Source organism: Akebia trifoliata, chromosome 8 (genome assembly GCF_017979445.1).
Source record: "Akebia trifoliata isolate Shusen 1 chromosome 8, ASM1797944v1, whole genome shotgun sequence".
NCBI lineage: Eukaryota > Viridiplantae > Streptophyta > Magnoliopsida > Ranunculales > Lardizabalaceae > Akebia > Akebia trifoliata.
In genome coordinates this window covers 32,779,479-32,802,637 of record NC_141382.1, presented here as the reverse complement: position 1 = coordinate 32,802,637, position 23,159 = coordinate 32,779,479, and the positions used below count along the sequence as shown (strand labels likewise).

Genomic DNA, 23,159 nt, shown 5'->3' with positions numbered 1-23,159 from the left:
CATCAAGTTAGTCTTAAAGCAACTAACGGATGAATAAAGCACCTTCTTAAACTAGTCTTACACCATATGGGGGCACACCTCCTTCAACCTGTCTTAAACCTTCCGTCTTCCCTTCCAAAAGTCAGGCATGAATTTAGTGCTCTTTGAATCGGTTACTCGGCAAGAAGTACTACTCACCAAGAAGAAAGCCAAGTAGAAGGAACTCCTTAAGCGACATCATAAAGACACGTAAGGAACTACATAACAAGAAGGAAGATAATACTTGTTTCAAAAAAGTCCCATTTTCGACATATACTAAACTAATTCAAAATTGGGGTTTATTCTGTATAACGTACCCCCGAGAACGTAGTACTACACTTGGCCATCTAGGATCAATCCTTCCGGTCTTATCACTTCGACTTGTTAGCGTTCTGTTCTTGGAGCCCGTAGAAAGAAAGTCTTAGTCGCGGTAGTGCTATAAGTGTAATGCTTTGTTTTTTAGAAGAAAACTAGACTGCGCTCCTGCAATTCAATGATCTCTGTGACTTGGCTGTCAAGATCATGGGTGAGATGGTTCGTGGAGGGCCCCCTTCGTTTGAATTCTTCCACGACGTTCCTATCAACCTTGTCATCCCCCTTGCAGTAGGCTTTAACACTTTATAACACAAAAAAGCAAGAAAAGCTCGAATAAGTCAAGGCGGTTCGTTCGGACTTTTTTGGTCCCATTCCGAAGTCTTTTGCTCAACGAGCTTTGCGATAAGAGAGTTCCTATTGACTTGGTGATAAGGCTGAAGGCGCCTTAAGCGAGCCTTCAACTACTGGGCTCGTTCTTAGGGTTTTTTTTCTCTCTCGATCACCACGGTAGTTTACGCGGCAGCCGGGTCGGCTCTTTCAGAGCTGATGTCCTTTTCAGAAGCGAAATCCATTGATTGTCGCCCTGGGATTGAGCAAAGCCCTTTTTTTTCGTATGAAGGGTTCGTTTACACATGAGAAAAAGACACTCACGATTAGGATTGGATTTGGCGACTTTCATAGTTAGGGATGAGCTGACGACCATGCTACACACGTAGGTCTGCTTTGAGAATGGCCTACTGAGCCTGCCTTGAGTATAATTCCCTGAGCATTTTATTATTTCTTTTCCAAAAAAAGCCTATGAAAAATCATCATGTTAGATGAAACAGAACTTGGGAACTCTCTTAAGCCAGTTCAAGGAAGTGCCTTTTAGTCTTCCTGTTCGTCTCCATTAATGCTTCGCCAGTTATGAATGAAGGATAAGGGTCAATGTAATATGAGAGAATTAGAATAAGAGTTTTCTTGTCCCCCCCACTAGTTTAAAGGGGCTAGGGGGGACAGAACGACTGCAGCTAATTTAGCTCAATTACATCTCAATCTGATCTACGAGCACCCTTCCCTCTGCTCTGAAGCAGGACGGACTTTCAAGTCAAGCTACACTCTCTCTTTAAATGAGGGTCGATGTAATTGAGCTCCAATAGTACTCTTGGGTGAGGTAGGTTCAATGAAATCTTTGTCTTGCAGAGAGGTAGGGTCGATGTAATTGAGCTCCAGTTTCAGGGCAGGGCGTAAGGCAAGGGGATCTTGAAGAAAAGAGTTCCTGTCCGGCAAGCGAAGTAGAAAAAGTATGATTCTTGCTCTTCTCCGCTATTATCTGGGTTCAGTCAGTGAAACTCGCATTTAGGCTCGCGTAGTAAACTCCGCTCTTGCTCACTCTGTTGAATAGTTAAAAAAAAGGACCCCTTTATTGGTTTGGTGCATTTTTTAACGTCAACTGAATAAGTAGATCAGTAGTCCGCTAGTGGGCTTGGGGTATTTCTGGATGAGCTTGAAGCTTAGGGCTGTTTTAGGGCAGCATCCGGTGGAGAGGACTTCGGATACATGTCATTCCGGTCGGTGACTCCTTCTGTCAATGTATTTGTTTCTGTCACTGGCCATTCTGTCTAGTCAATCTTTCTTGGCTGATAGTCAATCTTTCTGTCTCTCGGGACTCGATCGAGTCATTCTTGTGTGTACTTGTCATTCGTAATGGCTTTAGTCTATCTTTCAGGCACTCGGGACTTGACTTCTGGCTTTAGTCTATCTTTCTTGCTTTCGTCACTTGTCATTTAGGTCTTATATGCGTTTTTGAGCATGGCACCGGTAGCCCTGCATAATACAATTGCGAGGACCCATAGCTCCATTTCAAAGTCCTATCCTCTATGCTGCGCTGCATTTCCAACACACTGGACCTTAGCTGTTCTCAGCAGGGTCGATGTAATTGAGCTTCTAGCCTGAAGAGTCATGCATGAAGGAGTTGGCTTCTTCGTTACCTCGGGTTGGGATCTTCCCCCGATAGAAGAGATGGCTCCCGATCATAAGCCACAGGTTTCTCATGACTTGCATAAAAAATATTCCGGCTGGCCGGCCCTGTTTCGCTACAAGTTTCGATCTTGGCAAAGAAGTGTCATTTACCACCAGCACCAACTCAGATTGAAGACGGCTCTTCCTTGCTAGTCGCAGAGGCATCTGACTTTCCGCATCGCTTAAAAGCCCCAAGATGACTCAGCTGAGGGCTGCAATCTTCAGACGAGAAAAAAGCAGCTCTTACCTCTCTTCTGGCTGAATACAGAGATGTTTTTGCATGGTCTTATGCTGCCGGTCCCGATTCCTCCTTGGTGGAGTAGCACCGCTTGGTTGTACGGTCCGATGCCAAGCCGGTTAAGCAGGAATCGAGGAAAATGCATCCTTTATATATATAATATATATATATATATATATATATATATATATTTCTTTTACTTTTCCTTCTATTTAAGTTTATGCATACAAATTTCTTGTTCAACAGACCCAGCCCGTCGAAAACTACCTAGGTCGGGATAACTTGAGCTCAACCCGAGTTTAGAAACTCAAGCTTGGGCTGAGCTTATGTGTACAATGAGTTAAGACTCAATGCTTGGGTTGTGGGCTCTGCCACTTGAGTTGAGCCAGGGTCTACCCTCCAATCTGATTAGGTTGCAGTCCTATATTTAACCAGATGTGGTTGTACTTGGATCGGCCTTAATACCTTCATTGGACCTAAAGTTGGTTAATACTACACTCCGACCTAACAGGCACAAATCTACCTATTTATATTGAGTCATGCTGGAGTGACCTCAATATTGGACCTCATATTGCACATCTTGATGTGAAAGTAGATAGGAATCATAGATGCTTTTTCACTCGTATCTTGAGGAAAAACATCTATGGTTCCCATACACTTTCACGTCAAGGTGTACGACGTGAAGTCCAATCTTGAGGACACTTCAGCATTAGTCATATATATATATATATGTGTGTGTGTGTGTGTGTGGATGCATACAATGTTTTTGTGACGCGGGTTTTGTCGGGCATTGTTAGACACTAGGCCAATCTGAATTTTTTTTAATATTTTGGCCTTACCATTGAGGGTTCATAATCCAGGGCTTAAACATTTTTTTTTCTTCGTTAATTTTTTTTTAAATTCTACTTTTTTACATTTTTTTTTTTTGGGCTTATCGTGGGTATCCCCACCCTTCGTGTGAGACTAATCCCATGGTCACACACACTGGCCCCCTTAGAAAGTCCTACGTGCAACTGGTTCAATCAAGGGTCATCTGGACCTTGGAGGGTGGCCCCAAGGAAATCACAGCTTCATGGGGTTTCGAACACTTGACCTTTCTTTCCTAAGGAGCTTATCAAGGCCTAGCTTGCCACGAGGCCAACCCCTCAAGTATCTATAACATCCCAGATTTTTAAACACGTATCTTGACGAAATTTGTAGGTTAGTAAATAGAAGAATTTTTTTTTGAAGTAAGAATTTTTGAAACCGATTATACCATTAGATCTGCATTGAAAAATTAATTGAAATAGATTATAGAATCGCAAAAATCAGAGTTTGGGACATAGACTTTTTAATTAAAACAAAACAAATTGAATAATGACCATTACATCATTTTAACATTATACATATTAATACCCATGAAAATCTTAGAATTAATCCTTTATTTTCCACAATCTCTTCTTCTAAAATAAAATCCTAGCATCCATCCATCTTCAACCTAAGTTTTCATCTACTTAGAGGACCTATTAGGTTTTGGTGTAGAAAAAAAAAATGGTTTAGTTCATCGCAAGCTTTGAGTAGAATAAAAAAAAATAGCGTTTCTAGTCACATTCGATATTAAATCTTCGACTCAATTCAATTTTCTCTGCTCTTCGGATATTTTTCAATGTAAATTTAAGGAAATCAAGAAGGCGTAAAATGGAGAAGAATGAATTAAATTTCATTAGTGGATTCCAACATTAATTAAGACAAATTCTCACGACACATTTATTTATATATACGTAGTAAATAAAAATTAAGTATATAGTATGATTATGTGTTTCTTATGTGTTTATTGATAAATAATGTGATATATGAATGTTTGGTAGATTTTGGTGATAAATCTCTGGTTGTCGTAATAATATTTGTGTTGAAACTGCATAGAATATTCTTTTAGAAGATGAATGTGAAATTGAATAATCATAGACACGTTTTGGAATGATGAATTGAACAAGTAGGACTTAAGCCCTTGCGTGAAAGACCCTCGAGAGAAAGGTTTCCTGTTTTGGAATAAGGAGTTTGACCGAGCTGTTAGGAAAATCGATGATGATGGTAATGGTCAAACTGGTGAAAAAATTGATCATCATTGCATGCATTAATTATTTTGGAATGACTTGGTTACTTGATGATAATATCGGTGTAACTTTGATTTTCCAACAAGCATTAGTTTATTGATTCTGTTGGAAAAACTTTTTATATAATGAGCATTGAGATTAGAGTTGAACGATGCAGAATCATCAACGGAGATAGTTTATTTATATATTTTTTGTTAGTTATTTAATCTCTTTAGGATTCAAATTTAGAATAGTTTTATTTTATTTTATTTTATTATATTGGGTTTGAATGTAATAAGTACTCAAAGAGTATTACAACACTTGAAATTTTGATTGGATTATAAGATGATGATCTCTATTTTAATAAACATTAATTTCTATTTGTTTTAATTAATTCTTTTTAGATATTTAGTTGATATGATTCAATGATTCTTGTTTCTTCTCACACTTAAATTAAGATCTTGAATTAGGTCATGGATTGGATCAAAGGTTCGAAAATTTTAAGGTGTGACAATACCTATTTACATTTGTTTCACATATGTATAATAGACTTGCAATATGAGTCTTGGAGCCATGAAAGGAAGGTCAGGAAAGTTTGCAATGCTTGTGTTGAATGATTTGTTCATACGTGTATGGTAAAGTAGTAATAGACCATAGGGTTGCATGAGATGGTTCCTGGTATGCGGGTAGCGTAGTTAGATGGTATGAATTACGTGGCATCATTTGTAAATTACATCATGGGTTTCAAATCTTGTCTAGTAAATGAGATTTTGTATTTTTAATTAAAATAATTAAATCTTTTAGAATTTAAATATTTATTATCTAAATAAAATAAAATTGTATAACGAGGAATTTTATAATCTACCTTACTTACCAAAAAAAAAAAAAAAATTATAATTATTTTCATATTAATATATACTAGAGGGTGACATGTGCAAACGAACCTGCATCGAAAGGGCTTATTTGTAATTTTTTAATATTAATTGAAGAATGGTTTGAAAGATAAATAGTAAACACGATATTTTTGTCATTTTTAAAACTAACCCACATGAAATTAGAGATGTGCAATTAAAATTTTCTTGGTTTTTGATCAAAATGATTATTATTATATTAAGTTTAAATGTTAAAGTTGGGGCATTTTTTAATTCAAATTTTAGGTTGAACCATTTCCACTCCACCTGCTCCCAATATTTTTAGTAAGAATAAATAAATAAATAATTATAAATCAAATTAAATAATTTATCTTATTTGAGATAAATTGATTCATCCAAGACAACTTGATCTCATTCATGAATGAGACGAGATGTCAAATTGAGATAGTGTTGGGGTGCCAATAGAAGCTCTCGTAGTTTTACAAGATTTTTATTGTTAGGGTTTAGGATTTTATAAGCATAATCTTAATTTGTAAACAACTCCTGAAAATCCTTGATTTTTCTTCTAAAATATCAATTGATATTTAACTTCTTCAAAGACATGCCATATTGTTCTCTAGGTTTGAAGGTTGGAGGTATAATGATCTTAAGTTGAACACAATGGGGAAAAAAAAACAGAGGGTTTTTGGATGAAACTTAAAGACAAGGGCAATTGTCATTTTCTGTTAGTCTAATAATAGAAAAAACCTAGGTCAAGAGATTGACGTCACCAAGACTCTAATTTCAAGCCGTGATTACTTGTAAATAACTAATACCATCATTCCACTGTAGGGAAGAAAAAAAAAAAAAATTCTTCTTAATGATTGTATTCTAAAAAGAAAATAGAAAATATTTCATTTTCTTTATTAAATTAGCTCCAATACCACCATTTTTCTTCTTTTATCATCACTCAAAAAATAAAATAAAATAAAATAAACAGATTGCACTTCATAATCATCATCATTTTATTCTTCTAACAACTGCACTCCATACAAATGACTGAGATCGAGAGGTGCCTATGTACTTGTCAACACCACCAAGAACATAGGAACAAAGAAGGATGAAGGAGATATCGCAAAGACTACTGCTATTAGTAAGTAGTTGGGTTCAAATGATATAAGAAGCGTCCCTCCACTTACTTCTACTAAAACAAACAGGGACCCAAATTTCTCTTCAACTAATCTATCAATTATATAGATCCCAGGCAGGGTAGGTCCCTACTCCCTACCTAAGACATTTTCTTACCAAAAAAATATAATTCCATGATTTTCTTTTCTTTTTGCCTTCTCAAGGATTTGTTGGCCCTCAACTATTAACTATTGGTGTAATGTCGAATTTTTTTTTTTTTTTTTTAATTTCATTTACGACTCAGATCTGGGAATCTATCCATCTTCCATAAAGGAGCCGAACGAAACCAAAGTTTCATGTTCGGTTTTGAATTAGAGATGTTAGGATTTGGTTGCAGAAAGTCTCCTAAGATTTTCATCTCCCAAACGTTTGTGCCACTCCGCTTTCCTTCTCTTTCCCCTTAGCAGGGCAAGAAAGTCCAGGTTAGAAGCTGAGCAGATTACAAACCATTCTTATCCACAGCTTTTAGGTTTTTGTAAAAATGAAATCTGCTAAAAAGAGTGTGCAATACATATACATATATATGGATTGGGTTCAAAACAAACACAAAGATAAACAAACATGGTCTTGTGGTTCCCCAGCGTTTCAAACCCAGAGTCAACAACAAACTTACCTCATGTCAATCAGTGATCTCCATCACCCATCAACACTGGCATTTGCATTACCTACCGCACGTCGAAGTTGTGTCAAGAAGTCCATCTGCCAACCAAAACAAGTTTCAAGACTGCAAAAGTGAAGAAAATAAGTGGATTAATTCCTGCTCCATTATCATTTTCACACCTGATGAGGAGGTCTTGAATGTCCCCATGCAGACGCACTAGCTCCCGAATACATCGTCGGTCTTTCTGATAGCAAGGAACAAAAACAAGTTAAACCTGTCATAATAATATCATAATAGTAGTAAGTTAATATATAGCATTTATAATAAATATGATGCAAGGTGGAGAATATTGTGGTTGGTAATACATTAACCGTGAGTTCCTTTCTGAATATGGAAGATTTTGATTTGAGATGCAAGCATGCAATTGTGGTTCTCGCATTTTAGATCCCTAAAAGAATTTCTAGGTGTATCCATCGTTCAAAATTTTGTTACATTTCAGCAAAACATTGAATTCCAAGCACAACAAGGAATGTTTTGAGACCCTTTTGGTTTTTCTCTTGATTGAAGGTTGAAACATTGCCTCTTGAGGGAATTTTACAGCTCAGGTGCATCCACTAATTCTCGGTTACATAAACTAAAGAGTTGTGATCTAGAGAAAGAACCTATAAAAGTATGAATATGTAGGTTGACAAGAGAGGGCTTCGAATATGAGATTCTTAAGTTGAAGAAATTCGTTGCAAGAGAGTGAAATAAAAAATCTTGGTCCCCTTAGATGCCTTCTGGGAATTTAGGTTTCTAGGTCAAAAAGTGGCATCTTCATCTCCCAAAGAAAGTATGTTAAAGATCTTTTAAAGGAGACAGGAAAATTGGGTGTAAAACCAGCAAACACTCCTATGCCGACCAATCAAAAATTGGACACAAAAGAAGGTGAACCACTTGAAGACATTGGTAAGTTCTAGAGGTTAGCAAGGAGATTGAATTATCTATCAATCACACGTCCAGACATTGATTTCATTGTTAGTACCATTAGCTAATTCATGCATTCTCCAAGGACCAGCCATTTGGAGGCAGTTGAGATGATTCTTAGGTATTTGAAGTCCTCGCCAGGGGGTGGCATTCTCTTGAAGAATAATGGATAACTTCATATAAAAGCTTTCACAGCTGCAGACTAGGCAAGATATATCACTGACAGGCGATCTACCTTAGGTTATTGTACCCTCTTAGGTGGTAATCTTGTTACTTGGAGTAAAAAAGACTGTTGAAGCTAGGTCGAGCTGTGAAGCAGAGTATAGGGCAATGGCCCATAGTTCTTGTGAGATGATGTGGCTAAAACTCTTATGGAAGAGTTAGGCTTACTTGTTCAAGGGGAGATGAAGATTTATTGTGAGAATAAGGCAACCATTAGCATTGCTCATAATCCAATCCTCCACGATAGGGCCAAGCACGTCGAAGTGGATGAGCATTTCATTAGGGAGAAAGTATTATCCAAAGAAATTAGTGTTCCTTATGTGCGTACAGAAGATCAGATTGGAGATATCCTCACCAAGTCATTAGCAGAAAAAAAGACATGGATTTACTTCGCAAGCTTTACATGACTGACATCTATGCTCCGCTTGAGGGAGGGTGTTGAAATGAGCGTATGATGTATGTATCATGGTGCTGCTGGTTGCACCATAGTTTTTTTCTTATTGAATATAAATACCAAAGAATGAATTGTTCACGGTGAACATATCGCATGAACAGTAACCACTCTCATTCTCTCTTTTTTCCTTACTTTTATACCTTTATGTGCTGAAATTCTACTGATGACCATAACAGATGTACATGGGTGCACTTGATGAAGACTAAAGATGCTATATATTCCATATTCAAAGATTTTCATGCAATGGTTCTTATTTTGGAAGAAAGATCAAAGTTCTTCATGTAAATGAAGGAGGAAAATATTCTAATGGAGACATGAAATAGTTCTGTTCTACACAAGGGATAAAACAATAGACCTCACGTTTTTCCATACCCTAACAAAATGGTATTGCAATACGAAAAAAAATTGTCATTTGTTGGAATTAGGGGCAGCCCTATTGATTGGCATGCACATTCCAAAACATTTCTAGTCTGAAAAAGTTTTTACTGCTTATTACATTATCAATCATAACCCCTCTAGCATCTTAAACTTCCAACCTCTTCCAACAATCTCTGACAATCCTTTATTAGGTCGTCAGTGTTTTTTCTGGTTCTTAAAGTTTTCAGGTTCATTTATTTGCTTATATTTTAGGTCATGCACACACTAAGATCAATCCTAAGGCATTGGAGTGTGTGTCCTTGGCTATTCTAGCTCCCAAAAGGGCTATAAGTGTTATCATCCACCTACTCGTCCTTGGTTTGTCATAATGTATATCACATTTTTTGATGATCAACATTACATCCCCACCCCTGATCGACAAACTATCAAGGGAAGTCGTTAGTTCTATCCACCAACCACGAGGCTCTTCCGGAGTCGTCTTCCTCACTCCCTTGGTCAATTATTACAGACTCTGTTATGGATGTTGTACAACCATGTTAGAGCCTAACCTGTTTAAGCACATCTACACCATGAAGGGAAAACAAGCCATTGTTTATATACAATGCAGCACCATTGAGGACCTAGTCATGCTTCAATAACTACACATCCGGTACCTCCAGCTCCCAATGTTCTTATTGCTTATCAATATCATAAAGGTAAATATATTTTTTCATCATTCCTTTGTAGCCACTATGTCTTCTATTTGCATCCCCTTCAATGTGAAAAAAGCTCTCTCCAATCCCTAGTGGAAAGAGACTATGGATGAGGAAATAGGAGTATTAAACAAGAACAACACCTGGGAGTTGGAACTATTATCGCAGGGGAAGAAATCCATTGGTTGTAAGTTGGTGCTTCCGGTGAAATATAAGTCAAATGGTTCAATTCCAAGTATAAGGCCAGGTTGGTCGTCAAAGGCCATGCACAGACTTATGACATAGACTATTAAGAGACCTTCGCCCCGGTTGCGAAGATGAATTCTATTCGTGTTCTCCTCTGGTTGGTTATGAATTTCTCTTGGGAGCTTCACCAACTAAATGTAAAGAATGTTTTCTTGCATAGTTATTTGCAGAAAGAAGTATTCATGGATACTCATCCAGGAGTCCTATTTCCAATGTTTATGGGAAAATGTCATGTCAAAAAGTGCCTATATGATCTCAAATGGTCTCCTGACCCTACTGTGATTTATGCATGGGAGCAAGAAGATGCTCAAATTGTGGAATGGATGTGGAATAGTATGGAGCCACAAATTAGTGCTAATTTTATGTTCTTGAACACAACTAAGCAGATATGGGAGCAGGTGAAGAATATGTATTCGGAATCTAATAATATCACTTGAATTTTTGAACTCACACAAAAGTATTTTTCTTTGTAACAAGATGACAAGACACCAAGAGCAGACTTTTGCAACCATAATGCATATACATGAGGAATTAAATCAATATCAGCCCATTACAAGTGATATCCAGAAGATGCAAAATAGAGGGAGGGTAGGTTGTTATTTTCACTCAAACCAGAGTATGAGGCTGTTACGTCTCAAATCTTGGGCAGCCAAGACCTCCCTTCTCTTACTAATATTTTCTCTCGACTTAAGAGAACCACGTTATCAGACAACAATAGTGGTGATGGCAGTAATTGATCAGCTTTAGTAGTTCCCAGAGATTGGGAAGGCCGTGGTCATGGTAATCATGATGGTCAAGGAGGTTGTGGTAGCAAAAGTGGTGATACAGATTCAAGGGGAGGCCGAGATGGAGGCCATGAAACCCTAAGTGATGCCCATACAATAGACGCTATTGGGATTTACTTGGTAGACCTGCTGGCCATCAGATTTCATCATCAATTCAGGATGATGCATATCATACACCTCTACTTCTACTCCTGCTGACCAAATTACAGAGTTTATTATTCTTTCCAGAAGAGTATAATAGGCTCATTGCTAGATCTTCTCAATCCCCGCCATCCTACTTTATTGCTACTTTAAGCCAGACAGGTATGAAATCCACTTTAATATAGCCCAGACAGTTATGAAATCCAATTGTATACTATCCATTTCAAATCCTTGAATCATTGGCTCTGATACCATGTAGAATAAGAGTTTAAGGAAAGAAGAACGGAGAAAACGTGGGAAGAGTCAAAGTAACCACAATCCTAACCATCAGCCCCATACATATATAGGGTCCCGTTCGGCAGCCCACATTAGGAATAGAACTAAAGAAGAATTTATAAAATGTTTCTATCTTAGCTAAAAAAAAAAGTAAAGAATAAGAAGAGAGGAGGGAATATATTATTTAAAAATTAAAAAAATAGAAAAATTAATGTGAGGAGTATCTTTAGCCAAAAGTGTATGCCTTTGAGCGCCTCTTGGTCTAAGGTGTAAATCTTAACTACTTTTATGTTTCAACCTTATGACTCAAGGTGTTTTTATTGAGCCTCATCTCGATGCGTGCCTCAATGCTAGGCCTATAAACATTGATTCTATCTTCTATCCCATGGAGAATTGATTTGGAGAGACGGATTCGTGTATCACATCCAACATGCAATTGGCCGTGTTCCGAGGGCAACCTTGCCCAACTTGCCTTACTATAGGATGAACTCCACAAAGTACGTGGAGTTGAAGAAGCAAATTGATGAGCTTCTACAAAAGGGTTCCTTAGAGAAAGCCCAAGTTCTTGTGTCGTGCCTACACTCTTCACACCAAAGAAGGATGGAACTTCGCAAAATGTGTGTGGATAGCAACACAAACAATAAAATCACGGTAAAATACTAGTTTTCCATACCAAGCTTGTATCAATCCTATCTTTAATGTGGAGGATCTCATTGCTTACCATGATTGTCATGATAGCACTTAAATATCCACTCCTAATTTGCCTCCTACTACAACTTCTGATGATATAGAAAATGTTTTAAATGAGAAAGTGATTTCTATTGCAAGTGGTGGCTATCGGAAGTTCCTAATGAAGTGGAAAGGTCATCCATTGTCAGAATGTACTTGGATTATAGCTAAAGAATTTCATCAACTTTACCCGGATGTGTATGAAGAATATAATGCCTTTAACTTGACGGGGTCAAGTTCTTTTAAGCCGGGGAGAGATGACAGGAATCCTAAAGAACCTTGGAAGACCTATTATAGGAGGAAGAAAACTAATAAACAAGCATTGATGTGGCATGAAGATGGGTATTGTGATGTTTCTTGAGTTTTTATGAGTTATTTCTTATTTATGGCAGTTAAGGGTATTTTGGTCTTTTTTACATTTTAGTTGTGAGGATCCAACAACTATTTTATATTTTTTTTAGTCTTATTTTATGTTCCTTTAAGGTTTCAAGGCGTTTGGTCTAGTTGTTAGGGAGTAATGGATCTTTTTTTGTTGTTTTTGTTTATTTTAGAGATCAAGGGCAAATCTGCAATTTTGCCCCTTAAGTATGGACACCCTAGCTATAAGTCCATATAAATAATCTCTTTTGTTCTCTTTTAAGAGGTCAATGAATAAAATCTAATTTTTGGCTGTCAAAGCAACCTTGGTGAGTGATTCCCAAACCCTAAAAGTGATTTCTAGGAACCCTAGAGTGATTCTAAGGCTTTTTTCTATCTATTTTCCCTTTCTCTATTATTGGTGAGAGACTTGTTATTGGCTGATTTATTGCTAAATAAATCAGGTTAACCAATTCCATAGTCGGTCTTGCATCAATGAGCCTTCCAGACTTATCCAAAGTCTTCAAAGTAGCGTGTGACGCATCCAGGGTTAATATAGGACAAGTATTGAATTAAGAGGTCCACCGAATTGCTTACTTCTGTGAGTAATTGAATGAGGCCAAACAAAAGTATTCAACCTGTGACAAGTCATTAGGATATATCCAAACAGTATGAGATTTGGCTAGACAAAAGAGAAATAGGATTATCACTACAGGAAACTTGAACTCTTCAAAGAAATGACTTAGCCAGAAGGTGTCAAATTGATTAAGCATGTTGCTAATATAATAGAGCTAAGTGGATGAGTAGCCTAACTAGGAAAGCGAAAATTACAAATAAGTACAACTGAATAAACCTATGAGTAGGAACAATAGGTTGATGGAAATTGTCTAGAATGTGAAATGAAGACTGCTAAAAGAATCAGTGAGGAGAAATGTCGAGCAAGTTGAAAGATCCAAAAGTATTGTGGTTCAGAGTGGAATGATGGAATAAGTTTTTCTCCAAAACTCCCACCTCAAATAGTTAGGATAAAGCTCCATTCATAATCTTCATATATATTTTGAAAAGCAAGTGAAGAGATTTTATAAATAAAAGATAGGATACAAACACAATTTATTTATGGGTTTGTGTGCCCTTACCACACCAATTTTGTACATTTACGTGTTTGTACCTAGGCCAATGCATGTCTATAGTAGCTACACAAATGTAGTCAAATAACAAATACATATTGTGGCCATGTAAAAGGAAACAACACAGTTGTAGAGATCACATACATATAAAAACTTGGAAAGTTTAACTCACCAGATAAATCTATGGATGGATCATTGTATGCATGCATGGCAGCTGCCCAACCTAAATAAGAGAAAGAAATCAGTAATTAATTTTTTTAATATAAATTTTATAGCACTTATTTTTTTCCTTTTTCTTATTACATTTTCTTATTGTTATTTTTATTTCTTTTATTTTAATTTTACTAATTTATTAAAGCTTAGATTCTTTTTCTTTCAGACAAGAAAGCTCTCCCTCATGGATGCAACAGTTGCCAGTGAAGAAGGGAAGAGAAACACTTTTCATTGACCCACCGAGTTGCCTCATAAGAGAAATTGGAGATCAATCTCAATGTCTGAGTGACAAAATTCAAAACCCCTAAATTATAGAGTGATCAGCACAGCATCTTGCATACAGTTATATAAGTCAGTAACTGTAGAAACAAGAAATAGAGAAAAACAGGGTGGTTCATTTAGTGGAATCATTGACTCAGATTCATTCAATCGAATCCTGCTGTGTATTAATATGATTAGGAACTTTTAAAAATCATTTCTTGTTCATATAGAGTGATAAACACGTGGAACTGTTTCAAGCTCCTAGCAGTTAAGATGCATAAAGATTAGAGAGTCCAACATAGAACACAATGTAGACCCACCCCACAAAGTAATGAGTTATGACTTACTAGGATGTTTTTTTTTAATCTTGGTACAACAAAATAGAGCGAAATGACATGCATAATAATTGTGATGACTACAATATTTTTCTTCATAACTTTCATACGAACATAATCATAATCATGTCATTTATGCCTTATCCCAAATATTGGCTTTCGGCCATGCAACTCTCTCTTGAACCATATTTCATTGCAGTGCCCAAACAATCTCAGTCGACTTGATGAGGACATTTGAGTTGCACATTAGAGCATTGGAGCATAGAAGACCTTTCATAGTGGACTAACTAGTGTTTTTAAGGTATTGGGTATTCTTTTTATGTTTTATTAGTTATTGGGCTAGTGTTAGTGGACCTATGGAAGCCTATAAATTGGTTTTTAAGTGAAGGGTAGTTTACTTCTTGAATTATTAGGGTTAGGAGCAGATAGAGACCTAGAATGAACCCACAACATCTCAGAAGCAATATGGGCCATTGCACGATACTTACCTTCGGCACTAGAGCGGGTCACCACGTTTTGCTTCTTATTACGCCATATAACAAGATTTCCACCAACAAATGTGCAATAACCAGAGGTAGACTAGCAATCAAAACGGCTCCCAACCCAGTCAACATCAAAGTATCTAGAAATAATCAAGAGGGGGGATCGTACAAGAGACCTTTTTCAGGAGTACCTTTCAGATAGCGCAGAATACAACAAACAGCTTCCTAATGAGGATGTTGAGAGGCATGCATAAACTGATTGACTACTCCCACAACATAATTAATATACGGACGAGAAACTGTAAGATAGATGAGCTTGCTAACCAACCGTCTATACCTCCCAGTGTCCTAAAAAAACTTCTCTCTATTCAGCATCTAACTTGACAGTAGGATCCATGGGAGTATCAACTGGACGAGATTCCAGAGTGCCCATCTCATATAATAAGTCCAACACGTACTTGCGTTGGCACAGAGTGAGACCTTCCTTGGAACATGTAACCTCAATCCCAAGGAAGTAACAAAGAAGGCCTAAGTCCTTTGTGTGAAATTGAATACTCAAATGAGTCTTCTATTGGGCAATACTCACAGAGTCACTGCCAGTGACAATGATGTCATCCACATAAACAATAAGAATAATAGTAATAGTACCTGAGGTGGAATGACGAATAAATATAGAATCATCAGAGGTAGAACGATGAAACCCATATCGAAGTGCTACAGAGCTAAATTTGTCAAACCAAGCATGCAGAGACTGTTTTAGCCTATACAACACTTTTTTCAACATTCACACTATATGTTATTTCCCTTCAACAACATAACTTGAAGGCTGATCTATATACACTTCCTCTTGTAAATCTCCATGAAGAAATGCATTTTTGATGCCTAGTTGGTATAGTGGCCAGTTAGAACTTACTTGAACAGAGAGAAGAATTCTAACGGAGTTGAGTCGAGTAACAGGTGAAAACGTCTCACAATAATCTACACTATAAGTCTGTGTACCCTTTAGCCACCAATCGAGCCTTAAGTCGATCAATAGATACATCCAATTGATACTTCTTTATGCACACCCAACAACAACCAACAATGATTTTCCCAAAAAGAGAAGTGAGTTCCCATATCTGATTCTGATAAAGTGCACGCATCTCATCATCCATACCAAGTTTCTATCTAGAAAAAGTCAAAGCATAGCGATAAGAACTAGGGACAGAAACAATAGACAATGAAAATGCAAAGAAGTGAAAAGTAGATGAAAGACGATGAAAAGACACAAAATTTGATATAAGATGCTTAGTGTAAAAACAAATCTTTCTGCAATGCAATAGGTAGCGTAAAGGATTCGGGAGTCGTGGAAGGATGTGAGAGGTCTTTAGGAGAGTTAGGTGATAGTGTAGGAAGGTCCTCAGGAGAGTCAGGTGATGGTGTGGTTGTGGTTGGACCATATGACACAACTGGGTGATACTAAGAGCACTGATAAACCTACAAACGTGGAGGAAAGGACACTGGAAAATAGGCAAAACTAACTCCTCCTGACGAGAAGATACGAGATCATAATCAAACTGGCGACTCGAAGTAGAGAAGGGAAAGGACTCAAAAAAAGTAAGATCAACACTAGTATAATATCGACGTCTTACATGATCATAATGATAGCCGTTTTGAGTTCTAGAGTAGTCCAAGAAGACACTTAACAACACAAGGAGACAAGTTATCAAGACTAGTCCCAAGAATGTGGGTGAGGGAAACACACTCAAAGATGCAAAACAATAGGGAAAAGCTTGATATTAGGATATAACAAGGAAAAATTGAGTGACTACCCTAGATAGGTGTAGGTACCCGATTAATAAGGTAACAAACAATAAGAACTGCATATGTCCAATAAGGTTTGGGAACGTACATATTAAATAATAAGGTGCGAGTGACATCCAAATGATGATGAAACTTACGCTTGACAATACCATTCTGTTGGAAGATGTATCAGCAGATGCATTATAGGCATAGTCAGGACGTCCCCAATTGTCCTAGCAATAATCCTCGGTGTGCCTTGTCTTACCACAATAGTTGCATTTCCAATTGGATCTATCAGTACCATGGCCAGAGCTAGTACCACCACCACAAATCCCACGGGTTCCACCACAATTATCACTACAACCACCATTGCGAGTACCGCCGCATCTATTACGAGGAGTTCCACAAGTACCATCACTAGTGACTAAAGTAAATGACTCTTTAAGAGAAGGAGTTGGGTGCGTAAGTGAGGCCCTCTGAAGCCGAGAATATGCATTCGCTGTAGTAGGAAGTCGTTCACTAACCAGAATCTGATCATTTAAAATATTATACTCTAAGTTAAGATTAAAGACTAGACAACAACAATGCCACTTGAAACTCTTCCCGTTGACGTTTTTGAACTTCCAAATCAGTGCTCAGTAGTTGATAAAGTAACAACTCTTCCCACATACCTTTCAGATTACTATAATGTTCATTCAGGGGTTTATCACCATGTTTGGTAGTGAACATGCGTTCAAACAATTTGAACATCCTAGTCACATTACTCTCTTGAGAGTATATCTCTATAAGAGAGCTCCAAATCTTCTTTGCAGTTTCAAGGAGTTGGACATTGGAAACGACAAATGGTTTGATGATTAACCAAAACTAAGTTATAACCAATGAATTTTCACTCCACCAATCTTCGTAGGTCTTGGAATCCTCAGAAAAAGGATCTTCAACAAAGTACTTCGCTTTCTTCTTAGCTCGTAAGAACACCTTTATAGCATAAGACCAAGAGTGATAATTATTTCCATACAGCCATACAAATCTGCTTGGTCAAATCATCACTTGAAGAGCTATGCTCATTCATAAGGACAACTACGAAGAGGAGCTAATACACGAGGGAGGCAACAACCAGTGTAAAAAAAAAAAACACCGCAATAAAACCTTCTAAAAGGTCTGAAAAACAGCACCACAAGGCCTCAAAAAGCAATCGCAACCATCCACGAGCACACAACCACGCTCTAGATACATATATAGGGTTTATCTTGCATCACCACAACGAACCAAAGTTCGTTTCACCACAAAACTGCAAAAAAAGTTCAATTGCAGAAATAAGGGTTTAAACCCCCCACCCAAAAAATATATATATATATATAGGAGAAAAGGAGGAAGAAAACTCTGCTCTAAAACCAAGTTAAAAATCAAAGCAGCCTAGAGGAAAAAGAAGAGAAGGAGAACGAGGAGATTGGAGGGCGGGGGGGGAGAGAAGAGACGAGCACACCAACAGTAGGGTTTGGCCTCTCCTCTATTATATTAATTAACTAATAATCCAAAAATAGTAGGTGGGGCCCACCCCATTACATAAAAGACCCATAGGGGTTGTCGCATATGGTAAAAGGCCCATAGGGCTGTCGCACAAGCATAAAAGCAGTTCTAGGGGCTGTTGCACACTAAGAAAAACCAGAAACTCAACACTTCCTAATCTTCATCTCTTTCTCTTCCCATCTTCTTCAATCTGTTCTAATTTACAGTTGAAATTTCTGCCTCATCCCTAAACATACCCTTAAATCTTGCTGCCAATCGAAACGGCCCTAGTGAACCTTGTTCCCATGCCAAATACCTAGTTGAACCTATCCTAGGCCTAGATCTCAAAGCTGAAACTTATTCCAGTCCCTCCTAATCACTGCTCAACGTATTCCAACCCCTTTAAATCCTGCTGCAATATTGTTTTTATACCCTCAACTCTGCTGAATTTATTTCAGCATCTTTAAATTTCCTAACCCTATTTTTCAACAGCTTAAACCCTTCCAAATCACTGCAACTGCAGTACAACCTCTTGCAGTCCTAAAATCAGCTGCCGGACCCCTTCTAAAACCATGCAAACCCCTTGCTGAACCTGGATCTGCATTCCTATATCCTAACTGAACACAAATTTGCCCCTCTAAACCCAAACCCTAGATTTGTTAGACGTCGTAACACTCACATTTCAGCACATTTTCTTTTGTTGTTTTGTGAAGAAATATAGTTGCTTTTCTTAGTGCATTCAAACACCTTTTACTTAACCACTTGAGCCTAGACCTTTTACTTGAAATCCTTGAAATGACTAAGAGAATTTTGATTGACTTGGTGATTAGACTTTAAACTAGTGGAAGACCAATCTTCCATTGGCATTCCTTCATTCAAACACTTGAGGGTTTATTACTGTAGGATTCTGAGTTGCCTTAGGACCTAGTTTAATTGTTTACTAAATTTTCTAAATAAGTTTAGGTTGCATTAGCATTTAATTTACTTTAGAATTATTTTCTAGTAATTTGCTTGACATCAGATTCATCATTCTAGTTTACTCATCACCATCCTATTCCTAGTCTTAACTCAATATTTTGTCTTTACTAGTCTTAATCCTCATTTCTTTTATAAAGACCAGGAAATTACTCATTGGGTAACAATACCCAGTAAAATATCTACTTCATGATAATGATATTGAGTTAAGGGTGTTATACTATTGGTAAACTCATGCTAGCTATAGTTGATAGAATCAATATGAGTTTTAGAAGAGAAAATCCTTAAACGTGCAAGTACTTAAAATGTACTTTGATGGCTATTTTAATCTAAAGATCAATTACCAAGAATTATTGTACCACATTTCACTAAGGCAACTTTGTGAGGTTATCAATGGTACATTTGGTTTAGTAATTCCATCCAAGAAAGCAATAGTAACTTCCCAAACAAAACATAGATGCATACATACGGTCGTTCAAAAGCTGAGCAGCCTCACTGCTACAACACCCATCAAGGGCAATTAACCTTGGATGCGGTTTCTCATTCAGAAGATTGCTGCTACCTGCCTCTCCATGATCAATGACAGGAACATTTCTTGGAGAAACAACTTGACTCTTGTCTCCATCATTCCCATAAGGGTTGATTGTTCTTTCAAATCGATCTGCCAATTAAAATAGCATCAGTTTAACATATGAACTATAAAATATGAGGTGCCTAAAAATTTGACATGCCATTGTGGGGCCTGCAAGATATTAGAACTTGGGTTGATTTTTAGTAGGATGATCTCCTATAATAAAAAAATAAAAAAATAAAATCAGCCCATTATAGGCTTTCTTCAAGATTTAAAATTAAAAAAAAAACCTCCTGCTGCCCCTAAGGCTGGGAACACACACCACCCTACATCCCTAACTCCCCATAATTCCCCAATCGCCTTGTCATTCACTACATCCAACTCGGATTCCTAAAAAACTACAAACATCGACTTAGCAGCCCGAATCATAGATGTTACCACTGCCCTCTTCCTTTTATTATTCAGCCCTCTAGTATTCCATGAGAAGAATTTAATTGACATTTGTGGCTAAACTTCTATGCCCTAGCCTCTCTCCCAGAGACGATCTAACTAGAAACTCAATCAAATTCATTTTTCCTTCCTTAGCGTCAATTTCTAGATAAATAGATATTTACTGTGAAGGTTTTCTCTGATCTCATTGGTATTTTTCATTCCCAACAAGCAAGAAGCAAGGCACTTTTAGATGGCTAGAGATGATGTGGGGAAAGATCCCTCCCTAGCCATAATAGGCTTTCTTCAAGATCCCAAAAAAAAAAAAAAGGAAAAAAAACAAACCTTGGTTTTTCTTATCTAATAATCAAAATTCATCTTCAACTCATTTTTTCCTTGTATATAAAGATAAGTTCACAATTCTAAAATATTCAAACTTGATTCCTACTCAAAATAAAATTGTTCAAGTAGCTGATATGTTTCCAACACTATTTAACAATTCCAACATTAAATTGTAGCTTAAATCATGCCCTTAGTCTCATTACCAATCTTCGACCACTTTTTGTGGTACTATACAATACAACAAACCCTTGAAAAACTTATACAAAAAAATTCAACTATATGAGAGAAGCATGTTTATTAAAACTGACTACATTATCAGATCTTCCCCCTAAAACTAGAATTTTTACAAAACAACTTACATCGATATATCGATAAAACAAACTTCAGTTCCTTAATTCCCATTCAAAAATGAAACTGTTCAAAACCCTATTATTAGTAACCCAACACTCAAAAAAAAAAGTAACCCAACACACACACAAAAAATAATAATAATAATAATAAAACTAACTTAAATCATGGTGCAAATCTTTGAGCATATATATATTTATGATTTTATTGTTCTAATCGGGTCTTCTTATTGGTGCCTTATTGAGTGAAATCCAGCAGACATTTAAAAAAAATAAAAAAATAAAAAATATCTCGACAAAGACTTTGTTGTGAAAAGAGCTCAGAATATTACATTTTTCTTATGGAAAGCCCATTTTAAGACGTTAATATCAACATGAACACATTTCAGAACCAGTTAAAATGTTCAAGAGATAAACATAGAGCTCAGAATAATCTTTATTGGTCTTACCTCCGGATTTTCGTCTGTTGAGAAGACGATTCCTGAATGCAAAAGAGAGGGAACACCAACATGAGTTTTACAAAACTTACTGTTAATAGATCTGAAGAAATTGAATCTATAAATCCATAGTAAAATCGAATACACATAGAAACTGAGAGAGAAAATTGAATTAATAGAACGACAGATGTGTGTTTGTGTTTGTAACCTCTGATTTGGAGGGGCATATCGCCTCACGGTATTTGTGTTGGATTCCGCCGAGTTTTCGATCATCTCTTCTTCTCTGAAAGAGAGAGAGAGGAGAGAGGAGATTTGGATTTTCTTCTCGCCAATAGTTTTAGGGTAATTATAAAAGCGCCCCACGAATTAATAAGGGCAACCCACACCATAGGGTGGTTTTATAATTATCCTAGTGTCCAACTCGATAACTCAATTTGACTAAAGAAACTTAAGATTGACTTGGCCAATTCAAATTGAAGTATCTTTATTGCCTTCTCTCTTCGACCTTTTCTAATAGGCTAATGACTTGTTTACTCAAAAAATTTCACTTGATTTGTACTCAGTTGATGTGGCAAGGGCATAAAATTGTTAAACGTTTCCTTATGTATCATGGAGAAAAAGATATATAGTTCTATGCCCTTGCCACGTCAGTCAAGTACAGACCAAGTGAAAATTATCATTCGAAAATCACAAGTCTTTCTAATAAGAAGATTGGTGATACACTTACGCTCTAAAACTAACGCACTTGACGTGGCATGTGAAAAGAACCATCGATCTTTTTCCGTGTATACCGAAGAAAAAGATCTATGGTTTTGTGCATTGCCACATCAAGAGTGTCAATAAGAACTCAGCTCTTCTAATAATACCTCTTCAACTTTATTATCTTTTCTATTCTATCTCCCAATTTCAATTCCAATAATACCCCTCTAACTTTTTACCTTTACCCATCTACTCATTTTCAATAACACCCTACAACGTTATTGTCTTTCCTCTTTTACCCCTTAATTGTTTAAAAAAGGTAATCATGTCATAAACACGGACAAACTCTAGTGTATTTAACAACTTAACATTAACTTCAACCTTTAGCCGTGTCCCTTATTTTAAAGTCGAAGGTTTCCCTTAAGATGTTAAAGTCCATGAATTAGAAAAGAAGTTGAACAGATTGGGAGCTTGAAAATGATGGATTTAGGATAGAAATCAGGGACTTTCTTTAAGTGGTTGAGGCCATAGATTGAAGGTGAGTTTTAATAATTTAAAGAACTTAAAGATGATAGATTTTGAAAAAGAAAATATTGTGGAGGTGTTGTATGGTACCATGGACCCCCACATCATTTGGTGTCTACTATAGACATAAATTTGGATAAAGAAGACAAGCAAGAAATAAGAAAAGACAAATACATATTGGGGGGAATTCAGAAGAAAAGAAACAAAAAAACAATTCTACAAAAGCCATTTGCTATCTAAGCGAATGCCCATTTGCTTAGATAATGAATGGCTTAGGGTTTTCTTTTTCTATTTTAATTAAGTGCACTTTTTGTAACTTCATTTTCCTTATGTAACAAGCTCCCCTTTAATTCTATAAATAGGGGAGTTCTATAAAAATACAATGAGAGAACTTTGATGGAGGAAAACTGAGGGAAAATTCTGTCCATGTGTATTTCAAGCACTTTAGTCAATTTCATTGGATTTGACTTCTACTTTGGTGAGTACTCTACCTTTTAATTTTTGTTCTGTAAATTAATGGATCAAAAATCACAAAAGTCCTTTTAGTTTCTTTTAGGAGTGCAAATTAATTCGGTTCAAACCGAGAACCGAACCAAAC

General features: G+C 36.8%; 1 protein-coding gene across 1 annotated transcript; it reads right to left on the bottom strand.

Annotated features, from left to right (window-relative positions):
- Nucleotides 1-7,146: 7,146 nt before the first annotated feature.
- On the bottom strand, nt 7,147-21,670 carry LOC147396544 (uncharacterized). Its single transcript, XM_086451326.1, has 6 exons — nt 21,546-21,670; nt 21,350-21,381; nt 19,681-19,872; nt 13,830-13,880; nt 7,464-7,528; nt 7,147-7,382 (listed from the first exon to the last, which is right to left on the bottom strand). The coding sequence occupies exons 1-6, from the start codon at nt 21,608-21,610 to the stop codon at nt 7,320-7,322; spliced, it is 468 nt and encodes a 155-aa protein (XP_086307452.1). The 5' UTR covers nt 21,611-21,670; the 3' UTR covers nt 7,147-7,319.
- Nucleotides 21,671-23,159: the final 1,489 nt, after the last annotated feature.

Excerpts from the sequence above, each read along its gene's own strand:
- LOC147396544 (XM_086451326.1), bottom strand. The coding sequence starts at position 21,610 with ATGATCGAAAACTCGGCGGAATCCAACACAAATACCGTGAGGCGATAT. Across the intron at positions 7,529-13,829 it reads TCCATCCATAGATTTATCTG|AAAGACCGACGATGTATTCG; the intron begins GTGAGTTAAACT and ends CCTTGCTATCAG. Across the intron at positions 7,383-7,463 it reads ATTCAAGACCTCCTCATCAG|ATGGACTTCTTGACACAACT; the intron begins GTGTGAAAATGA and ends TTTGGTTGGCAG.